Below are 12,248 nucleotides of genomic sequence, written 5' to 3'. Positions count from 1 at the left end.
ATTGGTGCTTAGGGTGGCGGAGTCAAGCTGTCACGACCCAGGCTACAGAGCACCAATAACCATACGCAGAGGCCAGATTCTATCTAATATCTTTATTAAGGAAATATATAAAGTTAGTAAAAGCAAATGTAAAAGTTAGTCCAGAAGCAGACCTTTCAGGAAAGGTCAAAATTAGTCCAAAGAAATAATGTCCAATATGAAATATTAAGGTCCAAAGTTGTAATCCAATAACCGAAACACTCACTTTGCCAGGCAAAGTGAGGGGAGATGACAAGGTCCTTTAGTCCATGAACTTGAGCAAGGCTAGGAAATAACTTGATACTTGAAACAAGGCTTGAAACGTGGAACAAGGTAACGAGGAACAAGAACAAGGTCCGTGGAATAACTTGGTAAAATCCGTGAAACAAGGCAAGGGTTAGTCCTGGGAACAAGGCAAGATCCGTAGGTAAACAAAGGCTGGGAAACAGGAGCGGAGGCTGGAAACAAGGCAAGGCTTGAGCAGGAACGAGGCTTGAATCGGAGCGCGCTGTCCAGACACAACTCGCTCCGGAGGCTGACGAATTGACTCCGCGAAGTTACTACGCGGGTAAAACACCTATATAGAGTCTAACTTTCCCGCCGAAGCAGTTCTCTGGGAACCAGAAACGAAAGCTAAACTCTGAGACCAGATGTCTGACTCCTTAAAGGTTCTCACGAAAAGCAGACTTAATTGGGTACATTCTTAGCTGCTATCCTCGCACTCCTGCGCGAAGCTGCTTCCAAACCCCTCTGTTGTTTACAAAACTCATGGCGAGAGAACACGGGAGATGTAGGCTCAGGGTTTGTTTGACATACTTCTGGGACACAACTTTCTTGCAGGTGCAAGGTTCCCAGATCTGCCTGGGAAAGATCTGGCTGAGAAGATTCCAGTTCTGACTGGGAAGGTAAAAAACCCAAGTTTTCTTCTTCATCAGGCATTACAATGTCATGAGCAGGACTACAAGGCCCATGAGTCTTCACACAAGGCCAGCCAGGGGTTTTTCATTACTGTTAGTGTCTTAAGGATTTACCAGGTAGGGATTGCATGCTGTCTAACATGGCCATGTCTTTGAATTCAACCTACAATAAGGCCAGCAAACCAATAAAATAGGAAGTCCAACCATTTATCTAAATCACACTCATTTAAAACCAATTCCTGGATTCAGTTTTCAAATACAAGCAGTTGTTAAATGATTAGTGAATATTGAGCAGAAAAATAAAATCTGACACCACAACAAAAGACCAGATGAAGAGAAAGAAAATAAAAACGGTATGAATTGAAATGGAATTCTGTGCTTGACGTATAACCACTGAACATTTTACCTGCAGAAGATCTGATAATTCTCTTGGTAGATGGTTTAGAAGTGCCAGGGCCAAAAGAGGAACATGTAGCATTCTAGATACTACTGGACTCACATCTCCCATCATTCCTTGCCATTAGGTGGCTTGGGATGATGGGTGCTCCAGTCCTACAAAATCTACAGGGCCGTATGTTTCTGATCCCTGGTTTAAGGCTTTGAAGGTCAATGCAATCACTTAGAATTGCAACTGGACACTAGGAGCCGGCTGAGTTCTTTATTAGTTCTTCATACCATGGCGCCCTGGACAGCCACTTTGTCTCCCTGCTGTATTGTGAATCAGCTGAACTTTCCAAAGACTTTTCAAAGGCAGGCCTATATATCATAGATCACACAAATCAAGCCTGGATATTAATGAAAAGCAAGGATAACATCAGGGTGAGATCATTTCTTGGCAGGAGCTAGGGAACTCCTGGAACTCTTCCGAAGTGGGGGAAGCTTTGGATTCTTCTGGTGGGTTGAGCAATACTGCTGGATCAAGAGCTTGCCCAGATTTTAAGGCTGTGTTTGCTTAGGGAGCAACCAATTCATATAAATTGGAATAGCAGTGTGCAAAGGGATCTTGTAGCATTTTAAGATACTTCCTTTGCATTCTGATACTCCAGATATTAAAATGACTATGTCTTTGATTTAAATAAATTAGAGAACTTCTTCATGGCTGATTCCACCTACCAGCAGTACATCCAGTTTGTCAGTTTGGCTCCATCCCACATCTGTCGGCATCTGTTCAATACATTTTCGGATTATTTTGAGGTGCATCCCATGGGTTGCATTTTTATTACCCTCATTGATCCTTTGAATAAAGGATCCCCCAAAATCCTTGGAAGAGTATGGAGGATTTTTTTTCACTTTTTGAGTCTCTCTTAGCCATTTTAGTCCTTCCCTCAGAAGCCTTTTCTTAATATCAGGAAGTAACTTGTAATAAAAAAGTTATCTCCTTGGCCTAAAATAGTTCAGATGAGGCACAAAAGCCCCCTACATTCCTAAGAGTGTTTTAGGGGAGATTTTGACCCACCCATTAGATTACGACATTTGTTGACTCCTGGGTTAGATGCATAAATTAGCTAATCCTTACTTTTGTTGAGATGTTCCAACAGTAATGGGACACCATCCTGTTAATGGTATATGAAGGCATAAGTCAACCTTATGTTGGTGTATGGCTGTTTTTGGCCTCTACAGAGGTTGACGTTCCCTTTCATTGAATGTTTGCTTTTGTGTTGTGTATGCTGGAATCCGCCCTGAGTCCCCTTGGGGATATAGGGCGGAATATAAATAAAGTATTATTATTATTATTATTATTATTATTATTATTATTATTATTATTATTAATTCTCCCCTTGAGCTATTGTAGAGATGTTGAAGTCTCCAACCTACAACTATTCATGAATGAGGGCCTGTCTAACAACCCATTCAGTTTATGTATTTGTGGAAAGTAGTTTTCAGTCTTCAAAGAGGGGGGCATGTGTTTGAGGTCCCCTCTGATTATGAGCTGCCATTTCCCAACCCAGTTCTCTTTCCAAATGGTGTGATAGAATGATGTAGCTCTTCTTTCCAAAATACAAGCCCTAAGAATGACTACTGGTCGATATTGTTGGCCTTTTGACTCCAGAAAGCTTAAGCTGAAAGTTCTCCAAAGCTCAGTACTTAATGCTAGGAAAGTCTGGTTTACTTAAATACATGCAAGTATCAACAAATTGTAGAACGTTATGTGGATTTCATTCTGTCTTCTCATGATATACGCCAGTGGTAGGCTGCATGGAACAACTCTAGTCTGGTTCACCCTGAGGTTGAATAAATGGCATTCCTTTGCCAGGTTTTCCCTCTCCATCTCTACAGCGGAATCATACAGTCATTCAGTGTTGTTGGACTCACATTCCCAGCATTCCTAACGATTGGTTCCTGATTTAGGATACTGGGAGCTGCATTCACAACAGAGCCTAGAATGCTATATGATCTCTATTTTTGCATTCAGGTAATGTTGAATAAAACTTTGTTCATGTTGCAGTATGGTCATTGTCTATAGGTTGTCAGTGATGTGATGATTTCCGAGAATAAGAGATATAATTTATTGCTTGTCAGACATATTGTGGGAATTGATGTTCTTGAATGTCTGCTAAGTAACTGTTTTATATATTTCCATTTTCTGATGTACTATTGAAGTACTGTTACCTTAGAGTGTTCGGAAAAAACTGGTCAGTATTATTTGCTGAAGAATAAATTGATGCCAAGGTATTAAAGATGATTGTCTTCATCTCCCAAGACCTGTGTGAGGCAGGCACATGCGGATGGGTTTTCAGGCTGGACCGTATGCTCCCCAAAGAGTTCTGAAGCCTACAGTGGAAATTCCCTTTCGTTTCTGGAGTGGGACCAAGCTCACCCTCCCCTGTGTCGGTTATGAAACAAAATGAAAACAAATAGAGCCATTATTCTCTGGACAAAGGCTTTTGCTACTCTTTGGCACTTAGTGGAAGTGAATAGATGGCCAGCAGACAAGGGATACAATGCAGTTTCCTTCTGTGTGATATTGTGCAAACCGATGCCTTTTTAAAAGCCCATCTGAGTGTGACTTGCTTCATTTAATGTGTAAACAATTAGTTTTCTTGTCAGTTTTGAAAGCCGTTTTGGCCTCCTCTTGGTCTTAAGTGTATATATGTCAACTCAGGGTGGAAGAGGAGGCACTCACCTGCTTAGTGTCCAAGTTAGCAAAACTCAGAAAGAGTCTGCCACAGAAATAATAGCATTCCTTTAAAGAGAGCTAGAGAGATTTGGCTGGTTAGAAGAGAGTGGATCCAGAGCTAGATGGATGCATTATCGCTCCCACTATTGCATAGCTTTATATTATGTACAATGAGAGCCCTGAATCCATGGTTTCACTTACTGGGGAAAAATTGCCTCGAGGAATTTGCTAGGTCCTACAGGTGATTATATGGTAGGGTTCCCATAGAGTTGCCTTGGAGGACATAGAATATTTCTAACGAAGATATCTAAGAAATGTCTAGGTCTTCCAGCAAAGCTCTATGTCAGTGGTTCTCAACCTGTGGGTCCCCAGGTGCTTTGGCCTACAACTCCCAGAAATCCCAGCCAGTTTACCAGCTGTTAGGACAGTGGTTCTCAGTCTATGAGTTCCCAGCTCCCAGTGGTCTACAACTCCCAGAAATCCTAGCCAGTTTACCAGCTGTTAGGATTTATGGAAGTTGAAGGCCAAAACATCTGGGGACCCACAGGTTGAGAACCACTGTTCTGTGTTATACTGGGAGCAGAAGTAGCTAATTGAATGGTTGTATCTGAAGTTTCAGCTAATTACAGTGCAACAAAGAACGTATCCGACACAGATAAGACAATCCTACTGCATTTATTTATACAGTAGAGTCTCACTTATCCAACATAAATGGGCTGGCAGAATGTTGGATAAGCGAAAATGTTGGATAATAGGAGGGATTCAGGAAAATCATATTAAACATCAAATTACATTATGATTTTACAAATTAAGCACCAAAACATCATGTTTTACAACAAATCGACAACAAAACCAGTTCAACACACGGTAACGTTACCTAGTAATAACTGTATTTACAAATTTAGTACCAAAACTTCACAATGTATTGAAAAATTGACTACAAAAACACTGACTACTAAAAGGCAAACTGCGTTCGATAATACAGAACACTGGATAAGTGGAGGTTGGATAAATGAGACTCTACTGTAGTTAAATGTTTGTAAAACTGCTTGTTGAAGTTAATAACATTTCTAGGATGATTCACAATTAAAAATATAACTAGTTTAAAACAAGACATAAAATTAAGACAAGAGCAAGTTGTGCATTTGGTCATGTTACAAAAGAGGCAGTAACTTGTATAGGCAGTAAAACTCAGAAACATTTTATATGCAGACTTTAATTCTATATCCACAGCCCTAGTGTGGATTACCTTGTTTTAGGAAGGTAATGTTTCTCATTTTTTACTGGAATTGGACAAGAAGGAAAGAAGAAGCCATAAATAGGACTTAAAGTTGACCATCTTCTTGTTTGTCTTTTCTTTCCAGGGACGTGAAAGCTGGAAATATTCTTTTCGGAGAAGATGGCTCTGTTCAGATTGCAGGTGAACATTTTTCCTTTGTGCTTTCAGGGTGAAAATACTATGGCCTGGTGTGGAGAGTAACAGAAACGCTCTCCTTAAGATGCATTGTTTTTCCTGGAATTTGGAGAAGTTACTTTCTTAATGTAAAATGTCCATACTCCTCCTCCATGATTTGAGAATCACTAATAAAACCCATAGAAACAAAGTTTCCTTCCCATTTTAGTGAAGAAAGATTTATGTGTCAATGAGAGGATGGGAAAAATGCTTTTTTTACCTAATCCAAAAGAGTAACTTTCCCAAGAGCTGCAGTTCATGGGTCATGCCCAGTGCTGAAGGTGGCTCCTCACTTGCTCCTCACAGAAATGTATATAAACACATCCTCAAACTGCCTAACTTGGAAACCATCTAGAAGTGGGTTGGTTGCTGGTTCCAATTTTCTTAGATTTTGGTCTTAGTGTCAGTTTTGTCCCCCAACACCTTTGGGGCCTCCAGGTGTTTTGGACTTCAACTGCCATCATTCCTAACAGCTGGTAAGCTGGCTGGGATTTCTGGGAGTTGAAATTCAAAACATCTGGAGGCCCAAAGGTTGGGAACCACTGTCTTAGACCAAAGAAATGTTCCAGTTGTCTGGATTTTATTTTATTTGCTTTATCTACAATGCTTGCAGGAGATTTCTCTCTTTCTGTAAACGTTGTGCACTTAGATTCAGACCTGAACCTGGATGGCCAGGTTTCAGTGGTGCCCAGGATTATCCTTGCACAACTAAGGCGAATGCAGATGCCAGGAACACATGCTTTAAATTATACCCTATTTGAACTGTTTAAACTTGCTCAACATGAGTCTGCCTTTGGAAGTGGTTAAAAACCTCAGCTAGTCCACAATGCTAAAGACTGTTGCCTGGGAGCACGCAATGCCTTTGCCACAATAGCTTTATTGGCTCCTGATACATTTCCGGGCACAGGTCAAAGAGCTAGTCATGACCTATGCATCCCTATATGACTTGAGACAAGACTGTTTGAAAGACTGTGTTCTCCCAGACTGAAGATGCATTTGAGGCCGTTGCATGAAGCAAGTCATTGTCTTGTACCTCCTCGATGCCCCTGTCTTTGGACTTGCTGTGATTACACTAGAGCTCTTTCAAGTATTCTTGAGAATATGAGTTCTTCCTTTTTTTATCTGCAGAGGTTTATTGGCTTATATTCAGTGGGCAATGACTGCAGTATAAATTAAGATTGCCTGTCTTTTTTCCGCTTCATCTTCTTCCAGAATCACTTAGCTGTGTGAAAGCATCTGAATATCAAAGGGCCACCCGAGCGTCTAGGCTCGCCTTTCAAGCAAGCTCCTGAATCCATAATGATGCTTTGACTGGAAATCCATTGTCGATATCCCAGAAGGAGCCTTTGTGTTCAGAGCTAATGACTTCCCTGCCCGTGTGCTTTGATACCATAAATAAGATCATCACGTGTTACATTCACGTTGTGTTTAGATAAAACTGAAATCCATTGAAGCCCTGTTCATATGTAGGATTAACCAGCTGTGTGAGTGCTAGTAGTCTGTAGAAGCTGAGGAAATCTACAACATTTGGAATAGAGGATGGCATTCAGTTTCCTGATAATTCATCTTAATTCCTTTGCAATAGCTGGCTATTAGAGTATGTGTTGACATTGTCCAGAAACATCTCAAGAGTTGACTAATGGGATTATGTATTGTGAACCAAAGGAAAAAATGTCAAATTTAGGGTTACATCAAATGATAGGGAGAACAGTTTCTTCCCTGGAAAGGGTCATCATCTCAAAAGGTTTAGAGGACATTCTTTCCATGTGTAAAATCAGAAATTCCATTTCTACTTGAGGTCTTGGAGATCTGCTGCCTATCTGAAGTCTTATGGAGCCAAGTGGTCAACTTTATGAGACCATTAGAGCTCTGAGATCTTCTGGATGTACCCTTCTCTTTACCCACTATCTTGTTTGGTGGGACCAAAGTACAGAGGGTCATGTAAGGTGTACTTTTTTTTTTTTTTGCAAGGATGCAGTGGGAAGGGGGTTATGGACCTCTAGGGCTTTGTAGTGGTCTAATACGGCTCTCTTGTGTCTCAAAATTGTCTACCACTGCTGTAGTTGGAGATGTAGTGACAAAGGCATGCTCTGGGGCTGTTGCTTTGCATCTGGCTAAAGGTATACAGCAGGATACAGCTTTATTGGTCTCCCTTTCCATTCAGTGGTCATGTCAGGGTTTCCTCGAAGGCAAGGCACTAGTCTCAAAGGGGATGGATGTCATTTATGAGTGAGGTCATTCCTCCATCCACCAGAGCCACAAAAAGTCATAAGCCAGCATGTGTTGTATGTCCTCATGTGTCTATACACTGACAGCTTAAATCAGTTTCAAACCAGTATTGAAGAAAGTGGTTTCACTGTGCAGATAATTACATAATCACCAACCAGTTTGAGGCCTGGATGGTGATTAGAAAAACCAAAGTTGCACATTAAGGGCTTTCTTTCACACACTTTTGTGGGAGTTTGTTGTCTAGTCATTTGAAGCTACCTTTGAACTGCATTAAATGGTTAATGTAGATGGGGCCATAAACAAGTTCCCACCCAAACAGATGTAACACTAAGATTCAGCCTTCTAGTTAGTTTAACCATTTGCCACTGACAAAATTACTGGAAAGTCAGGCAGCATGCACAAATATACTAGTTTTGATCATTAAACTAGATCTTTTGTAATTCTGACTTACTGTTACTTGCAAACAACAATGTCTTTGCACTGGACAGACATTGCACGAGAGTCAGTACATGATGTTTTGAGAATGAACTATGACTTTGGAAAACGGGGTTCGAATTTCGGCGCTCGGACACAGAAATCCACTATGTGACTTTGGGCAAATCATATTCTCTCAATCTTAGAGAACAAATCTTGCCAGAAAAATCCCATGATGGATTCTCCATAGGTTTTCGATAAGTTAGAAATGTCTTGAAATCACAGAACAACAAGTCTGTCTTATGCGAGATTTCTGCTTGCTAACACGTTTTTCCTCGTATGTCTGCTTTGTATAGAAATGAGACGTATAATTGGGTTGATAAGATGTCTCAAGCATTTCCCAGTTTTTGAAGCAGCTGGTGTAGCTTTTTCCCCTCCCAATGAAAAGTGTGGATTGCTACAGCTGTTAAGTGATCTTATATTTTGACAGTTCAAATTTGTAAGTGTTCGGAAGCTGTTCTGTGTTGAGGGAGATGTTGCCTATAAATGCAAGCCCACACTTTGGTGAGAAGTAATTGAATTCATTTTCTTGTCAAAAGACTGCTTGCATAATTTCTGTCTGAAGGGCCTGTTCTCTGTAGAGTGTATTGAACTGACCCTTGTAGGACGCTTGACAGCAAATATGCCCCACCATAATGAGCCGGCGGCTAAGCTGGGAAAATGATAGATTTGCAATTAAACCCTTGGAAACCTCAGTTGCTGTAAAGGTGGGATGTCAGCCGAGGCATCCAACATTGCTCAGTGATAACATTGAAATCCCAGCTTCCCTTTTTATGTCTGTACATAATAGGCATTTTGTTAATATTCCCCTGTTGCTGAAGTTACCTGTATGTGTAGTTATTTTATAAGTGCTGCCCTGAGCAGCAATAGTATATGGACACATTTCTTTTGGCATGTGAGTTTTCATTTGTAATTGACATGACATAAATGGTATGCAGTGTTGGCCAATAATTTAATGCAGATTTATCCATATTGCTCCAGTTTACAAGGCAATGGAAGGCTCTAGTTCTGATAGATTTTCTGCCTTTTGGAACAGTTTGAGCAACATTCTTTTTTGGCCAGTTGAAAATGAGTAAAAAATGAAGGAGAAAATAATGGAACGCTTGAATTTGTAAATACTTGCTGTTCTGATGTTTGGGAGTACAGGCTTTTTTAGCCCTAATCTGGAGGACTCCCATTCATCTTTGGTTCAGAATACCTTTGTGTGTGTATGCATGTATGTATAAATATATGTGTGTGTGTGTATGTGTGTGTGCCCCTGTCCTATACAGTGCAACCCCTGTATCCACAGGACTGTCATGTCCAACAAAATATGTCTTCTCCAGTCATTTTCCAGGTTCTCCTGCATGACTCCATGGTATTCTTTGGCAAGAAATTGTTTGTTCAGTAGGATTTGCTATAACGCATGGCTTTGTACATCTACGCAAAATCCTGGAACGTATCCCCAACAAATACAGAGGTTCTACTGTACGCTACAATGGTAAAGTGTGGCAGCTTATAATGCACGCCTTCCATGCAAGGCAGATTTGTTTAGAACCAGATATCTGATCCTTGTTTTTGTTCTTGGAAACAATAGCGGCTTCAGAAATCGAGGCGGAGGAACAACAATACTAGAATCTTGTGACTGGGTGATGATCGTGGAGCTGTGGGGGTGGTTCTAGGACAACTCCCATTCAGTTTGAGATGTTGAGGATGGGATGTGACACTCTGCAACATTCTCGCATTAAACCAGAATTTGAAATGGTTACATTTTTAGGTTGAACTAGCCCCATCCCCACCCCTGGGCCATCTAGCATGATACTGAGCATAATGGAAAGGAGAAAGATTCTGGAAATTTAGCTGGGGGAAAAGAAAAGCTTTGGGTATTATTACAGTCAGAGCTAACTGTGCTTAAAATTAGATTAAAATTCTTCAACAATACAGCTGTTATGTAGTCTTTTAATTTTTTTATATGTCCTTTAAACATATCAGCTGGATCCTATAGATTCTGGTGGGTCCCAGGTTCAATGCAATCCTATTGCATCTGCTGGAAGTACTTTGATTGGGTTCTCCTGCGTGGCAGACTGGGATTACAATGGCACTTTTGGTCTCTTCCTACTCCATGATCCTATGTTTCCTTACATTTGGAATGTTGTTGTAAGCTTCTGTTGTGTGTCCTTGTAACTGCTTCATATTCACATTTATGATTGTGGTACCATTCATACCATATCTTTGAAACTCATCTTGCAAACTGGGGGTGCTTTGAATGTCATCTTCCTGCTTCTTGGCAGGGGGTTGGACTGGATGGCCCATGAGGTCTCTTCCAACTCTAGGATTCTATGATTTATTCAGCTGCCTTAAGTGATAGAGGTCTGGAATGCTGGCAAGTGAGGAGTTGAAGGACTAGATAACCAACCATCAGTGAGCAGTGGAATGAGGTGCAGAAAGTCTTGTCACAAATCTCTGTCCTACTTTTGCTTATTGGAAGAAGCAGGATCCTTAATGTCATTGCTCAGTGTTCCATTTTCCAGCCGCATAGGATGGTCGCTTGACATTCAAGGTGGGTTTTGGGGGTCATATCTGGAGAGCCATTGTAGTTCCGATACTGCAGCTCTACTTCCAATGCAGGATCTCACCTATCCTTTCTACTAATTCTACATTCTGTATTGTTTTAGATACAGATCTCTTTACTTATTCGATAGGTTAAGGACTAAGGTTCAAATGGTTGAAAGATGGATCCCAGTCATTTTTGAAGCATCCAGATAAAAAACCCGCTTGTAATAAACTGACTGAGAGAAAAACAACAGTAGTGTACTTCATGGACTTAAGGGGGGGGGGGGGGGTAGTGTGTGGTCCAAAGTGTGGACACAGGATTGAAGGTGCAGTTTGCTGCTTTTGTGTGCTTTTAAGTAATTTCCAACATATATGGTGACCGTAAGGGGAACCTATTATGGTCTTTTCTGAGGCTAGGAGTATAATTTAGATCTATTGAAAGAGGTGAGTTTTTGGAAAGTCTGTATTTGTTTGTTTGATCATAGGCTAAAGTAAGTAACTATGGCAGACTGAAATTTTACTGATGTCCTGTGGAAATGCTGTACTTAGAGATAGAAAAGGAAAGCGGTATGTGCTTGGAAGTGTGGTTTGTTGTTGTGTGCTTTCAAGTCATTTCCAAATTGCAGTGATTCTGAAGCAAACCTGTTACAGGGTTTTCTGAGGCTAAGAGTATAAATGAAATTTGTCGAAAATGACTTTTTGGGAAGTCTGTATTTCCTTCATGTTTGGTCATCATAGGAAGAAGCAGGTGGCTATAGCAGATTCTGAAATTCGACCCATGTCAATTGGAAATGCTGGACAGCTGCCATTTTCAAGCCAATCATCAGTTATAAGGGTTAGAAATTGGCTTTGTAAAAAAGCTGAACATTCAGATTGAGAAAGCTGAATTTTCAAAACCCAAATTTAAAAAAGCGCTTTAACCCAACATCTGGGAGATGTGAGCTAAACAAAACCATGAACATACAGTTCAGATATTTTATTAAAATATTTTATTTTTTTCTATTTCAGATTTTGGTGTTAGTGCTTTTTTAGCCACTGGTGGAGACATCACTCGAAACAAAGTGAGGAAAACCTTTGTGGGCACACCTTGCTGGATGGCACCTGAAGTGATGGAGCAGGTAAGAGGAAATGGAAAAGGCCTGAAAATGAGGATAGTTTTCAACTAGTAATTCACTGGCCCCAAATGCCTTTGACCTTTTGGCCTGCCTTTTCTTTGAAGGGATTTTTATTTTATTTTAAGAGCAGTGGATCTCTGTTGGCAGGAGGAAAGACTGAAAAGAGTTTGGAAGAGATTAAAAATCATACATGAATGCAAGTAGTCAGATAGAGGAGAGATTAAAATATCCATAGTCAGTGAAAAAGGAAAACATTTAAAATAGACTGGTTATGAATCTGAATAGAATTTTCTCTTGAGTTAATTCTGGGGATTATAAAGAAAGAAAAAGATTTGAAGAAATAGATGAGAACCCAAGAGAAACAATACAACTGTAAAAATGATGGGAAACAG

At 40.4% G+C, this 12,248-nt stretch overlaps 1 protein-coding gene across 1 annotated transcript in view; it reads left to right on the top strand.

Annotated features, from left to right (window-relative positions):
• The window catches only part of oxsr1 (oxidative stress responsive kinase 1), a 93,621-nt gene that overhangs the window by 59,136 nt on the left and 22,237 nt on the right, over nt 1–12,248 (top strand). The window contains exons 5-6 of the mRNA XM_008112201.2: nt 5,418–5,473; nt 11,750–11,859. Of these exons, the coding sequence (XP_008110408.1) occupies nt 5,418–5,473; nt 11,750–11,859 (166 nt within the window). The remainder of the gene's footprint in view (nt 1–5,417; nt 5,474–11,749; nt 11,860–12,248) is intronic.

The sequence above is a fragment of the Anolis carolinensis genome, chromosome 6 (assembly GCF_035594765.1).
Source record: "Anolis carolinensis isolate JA03-04 chromosome 6, rAnoCar3.1.pri, whole genome shotgun sequence".
In the NCBI taxonomy this organism is placed as follows: Eukaryota; Metazoa; Chordata; class Lepidosauria; order Squamata; family Dactyloidae; genus Anolis; species Anolis carolinensis.
The sequence above is the reverse complement of the archived record's forward strand: the minus strand, read 5'-3'. Positions and strand labels throughout refer to the sequence as shown.